Source organism: Cydia amplana, chromosome 4 (assembly GCF_948474715.1).
Source record: "Cydia amplana chromosome 4, ilCydAmpl1.1, whole genome shotgun sequence".
NCBI lineage: Eukaryota > Metazoa > Arthropoda > Insecta > Lepidoptera > Tortricidae > Cydia > Cydia amplana.
In genome coordinates, this window is record NC_086072.1 from 2,317,035 (window position 1) to 2,330,355 (window position 13,321).

The following is a 13,321-nucleotide window of genomic DNA, read 5'->3' on the forward strand; positions in this document are numbered from 1 at the left end:
TAAGGCTCACTTTAGGTCTTTTTTATCTTTTTTTATCTTAAAGTTATGTTAGAAAATGGCAATTTTGGAGAAAAATGTGTAAGTGACTTTAAAATTAGAAAATTACGTATGAAAAAGTAGGTAAACAGGTAGTTACTCCTAATTATGAGTAAAATAGCCATATTTGAAGTAAAAAGTAGTAGAAAATACACGTTTTTCTGAAAACGCCGATTGACACATGATTATTCTCAATCTGCACATATGAAGTAATTCGATAATTTATTCTTATAATTATAATTCGCAAAAGGTCTGAGTCAACAGTTATATTTTGTACTTGTTTACGTAACTCTTCCAGCTAAACAATGTAATTCACACACAATGACCAAGGTTACTCTTAAGCTACATAAGACTAAGCTACAAAAATATTACGGAATTTCTCATATGATGGTCGTGTTCCGTACGCTCGTAAAATAACGTACAAGGTTGCGAGAGGTCGTGGATCCGAGGAGTAAAGAAAAGGCGTGCCTTAAGGCAAACGTTTGCATACAAATATTGTCTCAGTACGTAATTTAACCGTCCCGAGCTCTGTTGCGTATTTATCTTTCGGATGTCTAATGTTAATCAATCATGCATAATGTCGGGCATATGAGGAAAGGAAGTCAGGAGTCAACACAGGGAATGTAGTTAGCGTCACAGGAAATTCGTTTCGTATTATTTGTTACTATTATTAGATACGGTCGATACGGAAAATTTAGCTTATCACATTTAACCTAAAATACAAATATATCATAAAATAATACAGCTACTTTAGGTTATACCAGCATAGGATTTTAAACATGTTATAAACACATCCCTGGATCACGAGAAAATGTTATCCTATGATCATATACCTACATATACTGCATATACATTTTATGAATAAAATAAATAAATAAATATTATAGGACATTCTTACACAGATTGACTAAGTCCCACAGTAAGCTCAGACAACTGAATGAAGTTACCGATGCCGGCGATTCAACATGTCTATTATTAGCCGAATTATTGTCAAGAGAAATTCTCCAGACTATAGAATAGAATAGTTTTCTACTCATAAACACACAGACAATACACATAATTTTAATTTTTTAACAAGCAGAAACGTCTGCGAACCACCTGTCCTGATTCATATCCAGGATTGCTATTAAGCTTAAAAGTGGAAAAATTACTGTCTTGGGTGAGACTTGAACTCACGGCCTCTGGATAGATACTCAAAAAAAAAAAAAATTACACAAAAAGAACATAGTGAAAATAAAGTGTCACGAAATGGCCCCATAATGAATTTGCTTTAGGTATTTCGTTACCTTTTATGCGGCTTGTCATCCTGCGAGTCAGCCACGAACGCCTTCAGCTCATAGTCCACCCCGCACGGCTTCCCAGTGTCTCCGGGCGCTGGTTGCAGCGTCACCGAGGCCGGACAGTGAGGGGGCAGCTCGAAGTAGAAGGGGTGCGCGGCCGGCCCGAGCTTGCGGACCAGCCGCTCTTGCAGCCGCGTCAGCGGTCGTTTCAGGGTCGTCGTTGCTGGGTATATCTGGAAGCAATGGTGGAGTGAATAAGCAATGTTGCTTATAAACGGCCTGGCCCCGTAGACAACATGCCAATCGCTAACGCTACGTAGCGAACGAAACGCAACTGTCACTGTCACACAAATATAGCAGGGTTATAGAGAGACACAAAGCGATTAGATAGCGATCGTCACCTTGGCTAGGCCACCTAATGGTATTAATTAAGAACATCTGTTATTGCCAGTATTATCACGGTTGAAGTTGTTCTCAACTGGTCCAACCTGTGGTCAATGATCAGCACGCTATCTAAAGTGAATGTAAGGGTGATATAACAACAACCTGTTCTCACCTGTTCCGCTGCAAGGTACAGATCCTTCCTGAAGGTGAGGCCGAGCACGTCCAGGTCCTCCCGGCCGTACCTGAAAGCTGCCAGCACATGTCCGAACACCTTTCTGTCCTTAACATATTCTGGATCGATTAGCACCACGCCGTCTGCAAGGAAAACCATGATATTTGCATAACAATACAATATTTCTAGTAATTTTAATGTGATTAAACAGTAGAGACATAAATAAAAGAACTAAATAAGTTTAATTTTCAACATTACATGAGGATACGTCAATTCTTGTGATTAGTTGACAAGCGGACCCCAGGCTCCATGAGCCGTAGCAAAATGCCGGGACAACGCGAGGAAGAAGATAACTACGGTATTGGTACATGGATATCTTATATACCTATCATTGATAGTGACTATTGACCCCGATTATAGTATATAATTGGCAATGATCAATTCAGAGGCAATTGCTACTTATGGCACCTAAACACGGCTTTAAGGATTAGCTGACATACATATGTATGTTAAGAAACTAAATGTAACTAATACTCGATACTCGATGACCAGTTGAATTAATATATTTAGACTTCAGAGGATATTAGAAGTGTCTGTGAATGTAATAAGGTAATAACGATATATTAGGCACGGAATATTTGCATTTAGTTTTATACTTACTTAACATAAATTTCAAACCCCACCTGGCGCTGTAGATATAAGCTCTTAACAAACTTAAAGTACCTACGCAAAATTAACCAGGCTAGGAAATTAGCAGATTCTACAGTTTCGGAACGGGTTTGGTGAACATTGTTTCAATGTTAAATCAGTTTAATTTATGAAAGCGAGTATCCCGCTTACAAACGTTTAGCGTAAGTAGCGTAACCCAGATTTCGTCAAATGGAATTTCTATATGTATAGTGAACACAAACTGGCTTCATTTATACTAAAACGTTCCTATTCCACAATTTGGAGCGGCCCGTATCAACCACTCTAATCATAAGTTTCGGGCGTTAAAATTGGGGCAATTTACTAAAGCCTAAAGCCATTGTAACTAGCACGAGGTTTCAATTACATTTACAGGTTCATTTGATGTGCTCGTAATATAAATATTTTATCTAGCGTTTAAGTATGATATTTGTTTTAAGAGCCAACAGGAGTGGTCATTTCTCCATACAAACGTACTCGACTGTTTCCTCCGTGGGTTTTGAAGCTAGAGCAATGATTTTTTCAACACAGATTAATATTGTCAATATCTGTGTCGGACCGTTTTGCTTTTTTTGATATTTTTGTTTTTTAAGGCGCTAGAGCCCTTCAAAAATGGCCAAAATGGCCTAATTGACTATGCCGCAATGAGAGGCGTGCTATTCAAAACTGATATCAATTAGTCAAAAAAGCAAAACGGTCCGACACAGATAATGTCATAATCATTTAGATTTCGAAATTTGGTTACGATTGGTTAAGTTTTGGAGGAGGAAACAGTCGAGTACGAAACCTCGATTTTTGAGATTTTTACGCAGGGTTTTTCGCCTTGTCCTTATCGCACTAGTTTTAGGAGCCGCTTCCGTTAGCGAGACGGGTATATTTACCTAAAATATTTAAATCTTAGCTCTTGTTGGCTCTTAATTAAGGACATTTTATTTAGTCAATTTGCCTATTGTTTTAAGAAATGCTATGCTCTTACTCGTTCTTATCACACTCTTTCGTCCGGACGGTCTTGAATCTTAATAGACTATAAGATTTTAATGTACTGGCGTTGCAAATTATCTATAAAACCCCTGCAAAATATCGTTTCGTAAGGTTTCAGCGATTTATATTCTAGTATATTAATAGTGCATGCTCTATTTTAATCAAATATATATTTATCCCTAAATTATGGATATAATAAACGTGTGAAAATCAAGGTAAATAGTAAAGCGGGACATACCAATCGGGTCTACATGTGAGATGTGGTCTACGAAGTCTCTCTTTCCTAAGTATACTGTTATCTGAAAAGGAAACAAAAACGTTGATTTATCTACAAGTATCATGCTGTTCTGGACTTCTGGTTTAGCATATACGGAACACGATCAGCGGAGAGGGTGGTTTATGTACAGGAGCGGTTTATTTTCAACAGAAATTCATAAAAGAGTTTATTTTAGAAGAATTCAAACGTATAGTGTTGAGTCGCTCACTCGTGAGGCACCTCATTTGTACCACTCATTTTGTTAATTTGTCGCAGTACTTCGTACCGCAAAAATGTCTTACTTCACTATTCATTTTACTTGATTCTAAAATTATCTTTCTCCTAAAAGTTCTATTCTTAACCTCCAGAATTGCACTCCAATTAAATGTTACTTTTATTTATTTATAAAGGAAGTGATGAATACATAAATATGTATATACATTAAATATTTTTGTCGCCGTTGGAATTAATGGAATAGTCGACGCTGAAAATATGCTAGTACCTCACCTCATTTGAAGTAAGACATTGTAACACCTCATTTTAGAAAATGAGGTACTCATACAAACTCATTTTAAATTGATGTCCTACCCATCACTACAAACGTACATTCGGCCTGAAAATTTTAGACATCCTTGACTTCAAAGCAAATGTAACAAAGTTCTCTCGGCCTGATTCTAATTTTAAATTAAACGTCAAAAATTAGATTTCAATACGTCTGGATACTGACAGATATGATCCATATCGTATTGAGATCAAATTTTTGACGTTTATTAAAATTACAACCAGGCCGTCTCTCTTTTTAACGCTGTGTCTATACCTTGGTAGTGCAATTTACTGTGTGGTCACTGATGCTTTATCTCATTCTCATTATGTAAACATTTTTGAAATTCCATTACCTACGTATTGTCGCAACATACACAATTTTTGGTAAGGAAGATCGAATCTAGTCATTTGGGACGAAGTTCAATTGTTCGAAAAGTTAACGAGAAAAAATAAATGCTACTTTAAATGTTTTAAGAAAGATTTAAATTCTATTGAAACCAAGTGTACATTGGGCGGCACGAGGACAGAACTATCAGCATGAAGCAATGCAGCAGGACAGTAAGAGTTACCTTGCCATTCGGGGAGCTCTTCTTGAAGACCCTCGTGGCCTGCCGCTGCTTGTTGCTGCCGGCGTCCTCCATCCTGCCACCGCGCCCTCCGCAACACTGCTGTCAAAATTGCTAAACTTTAGCAACATTCTACAGGGCTGTCCGGCAAAAATGTTATCATTTTAGTCTGACGTATTTAGCGTTCTTACTGATTTTTGAATCGCATTTTCTACTTCCTTTATTATAGAAAAAAACTCGTATACCCACAAAAAAGCGGTTAAAATTTTCGTGGATGGCTTCAATTCCCCTTTCAAGCATAACGGAAGTTTACAGTTTTTCTACATGTAATTGACTTTTTTTTGTTGTTTGTAAGCGTATCAAAGTTTGATGAAACGGCCTTCCAACATCTTATGTGAAATATATAGATTACCAATTGTAACGCACAGGAACAGCATACATCTTGAAATTAGTTGCATAGGCCTAAAATTACGGTCAAATATACACGACCCGCATGGATTTTGAAATAAAGGAATATACATTTAGTGCCAGCTTTTGTAAATCGACCTATACAGGTAATTGTGGGGAGGTAAAGTAATTGTTGAAGGAGATACTTACGTGGACCCTCGCGTGGCTCCAGGTTTCGCGCCACCGCTACAAACTAACGCTGCGCAGCCTTGCCGCCCTGCAACAATAACACTAATATTATATAAAAGCTGATAATAAACCATAGTTTCAAATATTGGCACTTGGCAGTGCATCGTGAGAAAAATCTGATTTAAAATGTGTGTGAATAAGTCAACATTGAGCTATCGTTAAAACTATAAGAGTACCCGTATATCGCCCTTTACAATCATCTAAAGTTGTCAAGCCATCTTGGAACACATTTGTTTGCCTCCTCTTAAAGTAATATACCAAATGTGTTCCGAAAAAGGAACCTCAATTTTGAGCATCAATCGTGTCGCAACATAACTCAATTAAATAAACAAAATACCGACAAGAATCCTCTTTACGCTAAAAGCTATGGTTTTCAATGCCATGTGAAGAGGTGTAATGTTTCAAATGAAACAGTATATTATGCCAAAACACGAACATGTCTACGAAATCTATTAACTCTGTTAAAAAAAATCCTTTCAAAGACAATAAAACCCGCAATTTAGATCGACGAAGTATCGGAAAAAACAAGAAAGATTATGTTTCTTGTTACGGTATTTTCACAATTTCGCAGATTTCAGATACCTAATCTTAAAGCTTTGGAGAACTCGTGTAGAAGGAATATCGGCTTTACAGAAATGCACGTAAGAATCAAATTACATTCTCGGATAATAGTTTCTTTGAAATTGAACCTTTTTATTATCAGGGCACGAATTAGGCGGGATAAAGCCGGGTAATACCTACGCTGAACCTACATCAATACAACTTTTGCGAAAATTTTGCCTGTTACTGAATAAAACATGTTATTCTAATCTAAGCATTAATGCTTTATATTGTTACGAGGAGATCCTGCGGTCGCGGTAACGTTACATAAACATGTGGTTTACATTTATAAGCTTCGATGGCTGTGTGTATATTTACAGGTATTTACGTAGACATAATTAGGGACATCGCCGCCCAATTACGCTTGTTTTGTACGGTCACTAACAGTAAACCATAGCCATACAGGGCTTACGTCAGGTAGTTATGTCCAATTACGTGGTTAACGCATTGGAAATTTGCTCGTACAAAAAAGTTAGAATTCCTACAAGGCACTTGTACAATGATGGTACGACGCTGGCATTTATAATGACGAGCATCAGGTTACCCAGCACGGATAGCTTAAACCGTATTCTAACAAAATATCACGTTCAAAACCATTCTGAATTCTGAACAGTTGTCACATTTTAATATTATCTTCAGCCCCGACTAGTTCGGATTCTTTCAACGTAAATAAATTAGATCGGTATCGTATCGGCGTGACATCTTATTATCATTGTTCGAATTGGGCCCTATATCTGTAACCTACGCATAGTACAAATAACACAATTTCGTCGAGTTGATATATTCCCAAAGAATAGTGGTTGGCTTAGCAAAGTAAAATGCTTGTATCGAATCGAAAATACTTTACAGTAACATGTTGGTTGGTGCGACACTTCCGAGTACGCGAATATATACCTAACATACCGGATCCTAACAGCTATCCTATGCCGGTATAATCCATCCCAAACTGATGCCGCGCTACGCCGAGCGTTACAAATTGCATTAAGGCAACTCTCATCTACGCGCATCAAGTCCGTGCATAAACCAGTGTAACTTGACTGTGAGTTCAGTAACAAAGGTGCGTAATGAAAGAGAAATTTTAGACTGGATATAGCGAATAGAGCGATCAATAAAATGCAGAAACTACCACCTACAGACTACGCATTATAAAGCGCATATGGATACGGAGACGGCGAGGTGACCATAAACAGGCGCCATTTTAATTGTAAATGCAACGCCGAAGTCGTTTGTACATAATACCTACAACAAGCCAAGTTTACCAGACCTTATTTTTTGTTGATATTTGCAAGTCTCTCTCATCTTAGCGTTGGTTGCATCTTGAGCTACTGCTTAGGAGCGCAGGATCAGATTAAATTTACATGAGCACGGGTCGTAAACGTAGGTACAACTGGCAATTACGCTTAGGTATATACTAAATTAGTATGGGAGCCACAATGCGTACCTACTGACCGCGAGTTACAACAGTGGTAAAGCAATTGATTTGCGATAATGGAACGGAAAAGAATACATAAATATCATAATCTTTAATTTTGTAACAGGAGCAGACATGATGATTGATGACATTGTAGAAAGATATAGCAGATCTATTATAATAAGGATGTACAAAATCATTTAGCGGAAGCATAAGTTTGACAGGCATTTGTTTCTAGGAAACAGTAAACGGCAGATTATTTAAAGATGGATGGCGTTATTCATAAACGTCTGTCAAATCTATTGTTGATAATCGTTTATCCGTATGTCATTGTGACATTTGAGAAATAGATTTAGTAATCTTACTCGCAGGTAAGTGGTCTGTGCTAGAATAACATCCAAGGCTGCATAGCATATTATCCGCGTGCCCGGGTAATCATTTTATGCAGATACGAGTGAATGTCGCCATAATGGAAATGCGAACAGTCAGTGAGAGCGGTTTCGAGAAACGGTTCACTTTGTACGCGTAGCGTGGTGGCGAAAAAATGAATGTCTATTTTGGGCTGTACCTAAAAGCCTAGAATTATGCTTCCGCACAAACGTAGTATGGTTTTAATTTGACAGTCAAAGGTTTTTCATACGAATTATATGATTATGATAGAATTTTAACGATTTTTCCACCACGATGATATCCCATCGGCCGCCTACGTAACCGGGGCTTCGTAACCTGGTTTTGATCGAAGCTTTTTTTTTACTTCTCCTAACTGGCTTCGGTCAAGCACTTTGTTTTACTCGTACGTAACATGCTTGATGATATATATGCGATTAGTCTAAAAAGATGCAAGCAAATGTGTTCCAAGATGGCTTGACCAATTTAGATCATAGTTTTGAGCAGGGCGATATACTATCGGGCAGTGTTGGGCATTCAAGAATAAAATCATTATTTGAATAAGAATTCGTAGGAATAAAATCATTTTCGATTTCATTCCCGTCAAAAATATTCAAATTATTTTGATCGGGAATAATTCGAATGAGAAAAAATTTAATGAGAATAACTTATTCTTAATCAAATAAATATAATCATGATTTTTATTCGAAATAATATTCCACGAATAAAAATGAAGTCTGGGTACCGTATAGGTACTAATTTAATTACGTATAGTTAGGTAGATGTAATAATAATAAATAGTAGTTAATCTCTTGTCTATTTTATAGGTACCTATTTTATGGAATAAAATCTTACAAATTGACTGTCGCATAGTTTCAGTACCAGTATTATTTCTAATTTAATAACCAAATCATTAGGTTCAATTTAGCTGGTCTAGGGGCCTAGCCAAGATGCCAATCGCTTGCGCTCCGAGAACGAAGCGCTTTCTGTCTCTATCACTCGTACATATTAGTGCGATAGAGAGACATATACCGTTTCGATGTAGTAGCGCAAACGATTGGCATATTGGCTAGGCTCCCAGAACAGCTACATTGTACCTAATGATTTGGTTATTAAATTAAAAACAAAAATTGTCATCTTGGCCAGGCACTTTGGGTGCTTAGCCAACATGCCAATCGTTTGCGCTACGACAACGAAACGCTATCTCTGTCTCTCTATCGCACTAATATGTAAGAGTGATAGAGAGAGACTGTACGCAACTCTACGGAGCGTTAACGTTTAGCATGTTGGCTAAGAACCCTGATCGGATGATAGAACTAGATAGACAGTGTATAACGGAATTCTTTAATGGGTACTGTACCTAAACTATAAAGTAACAAATATCAAATCAATCCAACTTTTAAATAGAAGGGTGAAAATCAACTTACAAAATATAACCGATTGTACTACAAAAATTAACTTAAATCTAAATAACATTTTAATTGAATACAACCTTATTTAGAATAGTCCCACTTCTAGAATAATTATTCTGTATTTTATTCCGCATTTAAAATAAAAGTCACATGATTTATTCACCTTAATTTTATTCTAAAATAACTAGTGCAAGAATTATTCTAATTCAAATCGATTTGAATAAGAATAAAATTTCTGTTTTTATTCTTATTCAAGTTAATTTTTGCCCAACTCTGCTATCGGGTAATAATGTACGTTACAGATTGACAATGTTTAAGTGCGTGTTTAGTTAGTTTAGAGTAAGTACTACACTTATTTGATATCGTAGAAATATTATTGGTGGCACAAAAGATACCCTCGATTAACATCCAATCATTTTATTGAATGAAAATACAATGCTTATACGCGCTAATAAAAGGATTTCGTATATTAATATCCGAGGAAACGCTTAGTCAGCGTTTTAATATTAAAATAATGAAACAAAATAGCTAATCGAATAATATCGGGTTACGCCTTCGCATTATCCGCCGGTATCACAAAGAGCTGGGTAATGGCATCTAGGTGACCTAAGGTAATTCTAGAACTGGTAAACGATATTAACCTAGATCGCTTCGATTCTCGGTACGGTTGGCAGAACAACTAACTACGCAATAAGATAAAGATTAACAAATATATTAAATCGTTTCTACTTCCCCGTGAAATAAGGTAGTTATAGTCCGTCAACCAAATCTTGTCAGTAGCAATGTAAAGCAAACTAAAGTAGGGCAACACTCAAAGAGCAGTATTGCGCTAAGAATAGCAGCAATGTACATCGAACCAAAAGATTTTTTTTTCCGCTGAGCGCGCCCTGCGTACGTTAATTCAAATTGTCACTCGCGGTTTATTGAAAAAATTTGAAACATGGACGGACAATTTAAAAGCGATGTTAAAACAATGTTAATCAAAATGATGAACAAATTTGAAGATATCAAAAACAACTGCCTATCGTAGTGCTTATATTCTCTTTGTTCCCTATCTATGTCTTCTATGTTTACTAAAATAAAATCATATCAAAATGCAGATAATTAGATAGTGCATATATTTGTTATTTACAATATAATATGCCACTTGTTAATGTAAATTAGTGTACTCTTCTGGATGAATATGACATACCTGTGTAATTTTTTTGATTGGTATATATTGTACAATAGGATTACATATTAAAAATAAAACAACTGATATTTGGGTGTTTATTTAATTTAAAGGTAAATAAGATAAGGGTCACTTTAGCTTACACTATAATTCAGGTCATTAATTGAAAAAATATAATGAAGTTACCAATGTTACCGGGTCACTTCAACCAAGCATAATACTCTGTAGTATTATTGCATCTTTGTAAATAGTTACAAGTGATTGCTGAAAATATTAGACATGTGGGCCTATGGACGGTTTCCAGGGCACAATTTATGGTCTTGTTGGATAGATTTAGGCATACGTTTTAATTTTATTTATGCCTTTTAACCCTAAAACAAAAAAACTGAACATAATCTTAAAAGTTCGAAAGAGTTCTTCCAGTATGTACTTGTCATAACCTCAATTTTTAGTAATGTTTACCGTCAACGAGCATGATTGTACATTGTAGGCCCCTTAGCTTTGCTTATTCTTATTTAATGTATTGGTATTTAATGGTGACAGCAGAAATATCTCTTGAAACAGAAACGATTCAGAATGAAAACCAAATGAAAACAAATAAGGTGACGGCTGTCGTTCACGATCCACATTCCACAGATAAAACACAGATGACACGCATTTTGGAATTATTCGAACACAGTGTTGCTAACCCGCGATTTTTCAAATTTGCCGCCTTTTACTACTGACAAGATTTGGTTGACGGACTTTAACGGTCAAGATTCTGTTTTGAAGAACAGTTTCATAAGTGGATTAGTTTTTGACTATTTTGTTGTACGAAAAGCAGGGATCGGATACCGGTATTTTTTGTATGGGAACGGAAACGGTATTTTTTCGTTCTTTGCTAATTACTTCATTTCTAATTGGGCAATCTAATAATACGAAGTCGTAACCTACAAACACAACTGAGTGCTACATTTCGAGTATAAAATAATTCGAAAAATATGGTTATTTCTATGTTTTTGCAAAAAACCGGTTCCGATCCCTGACGAAAAGAACTGAAAAATTAGATTTGTAAATACATGGGCGAATAGATGGGTCAAGTATCAGAAAATCGAAACTAAAAAACTAGCTGTTCAAAAGGAACTGTTGTCATAGTCTAAAGACTCAAAAGCTACCTACCACCAGTGTTGGCCGAACGTTAATCCCAATTACCATTAAAAATTAACCATTGAAAAGGTTAATTCGAATTAACCATTAACCATTGAAGGAAAATTAATTGTCAATTCGCATTAACATCAATTTGCATTAATATTAATTTATTTCGAACCATTAAAAATTAAAAAGAATTAATGGTTAATGCTTCACAAACCATTAAAAATTAAATCAATTTTTAATGACAATTAAAAATATTATTGATAATTATCAATTAACAAAAATATATCGTAATTTTATAAAGGCGCCCGTAATTTTTATCTAGCTAGTGGACCTCAGGTTTGGTGCAACATAGAAACACGCCGTTTGGTCATCCGACTCGTCTTGATGAGCACTTGGGAGACCAGTACCCAAGATAGAGCTGATGCTGAACCCTGGGTGTACCTAGTGGAATTCAGGTTTGGTGCAACATACACACACGCCGTTTAGGCAATTCGACTCGTCACAATGAGCACTTGGGAGAGCAGTACCCAAGATGGAGCTGATGCTGAACCCTGGCTGTACCTAGTGGAACTCAGGTTTGGTGCAACATAGACACACGCCGTTTAGGCTATTCGACTCGTCACAATGAGCACTTGGGAGAGCAGTACCCAAGATGGAGCTGATGCTGAACCCTGGCTGTACCTAGTGGAACTCAGGTTTGGTGCAACATAGACACACGCCGTTTAGGCTATTCGACTCGTCACAATGAGCACTTGGGAGAGCAGTACCCAAGATGGAGCTGATGCTGAACCTTGGCTGTACCTAGTGGAACTCAGGTTTGGTGCAACATAGACAAACGCCGTTTTGGTCATCCGACTCGTCTTGGTGAGCACTTGGGAGAGCAGTACCCAAGATAGAGCTGATGCTGAACCCTGGCAGTACCTAATGGAACTCAGGTTTGGTGCAACATAGACAAACGCCGTTTTGGTCATCCGACTCGTCTTGATGAGAACTTGGAGAGCAGTACCTAAGATTGAGCTAATGCTGAACCCTGGCAGTACCTAGTGGAACTCAGGTTTGGTGCAACATAGACACACGCCGTTTTGGTCATCCGACTCGTCTTGATGAGCACTTGGGAGAGCAGTACCCAAGATAGAGCTGATGCTGAACCCTGGCAGTACCTAATGGAACTCAGGTTTGGTGCAACATAGACAAACGCCGTTTTGGTCATCCGACTCGTCTTGATGAGCACTTGGGAGAGCAGTACCCATGTTAGAGCTGATGCTGAACCCTGGCTGTACTTAGTGGAACTCAGGTTTGGTGCAACATAGACACACGCCGTTTTGGTCATCCGACTCGTCTTGATGAGCACTTGGGAGAGCAGTACCCAAGATAGAGCTGATGCTGAACCCTGGCTGTACCTAGTGGAACTCAGGTTTGGTGCAACATAGACACCCGCCGTTTTGGTCATCCGACTTGTCTTGATGAGCACTTGGGAGACAAGTACCCAAGATAGACCTGATGCTGAACCATGGGTGTACCTAGAGGAATTCAGGTTTGGTGCAACATACACACACGCCGTTTTGGTCATCCGATTCGTCTTGATGAGCACTTGGGAGAGCAGTACCCAAGATAGAGCTGATGCTGGACCCTGGCAGTACCTAGTGGAACTCAGGTTTGGTGCAA

At 37.5% G+C, this 13,321-nt stretch overlaps 1 protein-coding gene across 3 annotated transcripts in view; it reads right to left on the reverse strand.

Moving 5' to 3' along the window:
• LOC134663071 (beta-arrestin-1) overlaps positions 1-13,321 on the reverse strand; it is a 191,026-nt gene that overhangs the window by 121,305 nt on the left and 56,400 nt on the right. For 2 of the 3 annotated variants that reach the window (XM_063519390.1, XM_063519389.1), the window contains exons 2-6: positions 5,503-5,569; positions 4,909-5,007; positions 3,779-3,839; positions 1,873-2,015; positions 1,323-1,549 (exon numbers count right to left, since the gene is read on the reverse strand). In XM_063519390.1, coding sequence (XP_063375460.1) covers positions 1,323-1,549; positions 1,873-2,015; positions 3,779-3,839; positions 4,909-4,980 — 503 coding nt within the window. In that variant the 5' untranslated portion in view covers positions 4,981-5,007; positions 5,503-5,569. The remainder of the gene's footprint in view (positions 1-1,322; positions 1,550-1,872; positions 2,016-3,778; positions 3,840-4,908; positions 5,008-5,502; positions 5,570-13,321) is intronic. The other variant, XM_063519391.1, reaches the window with a different exon arrangement.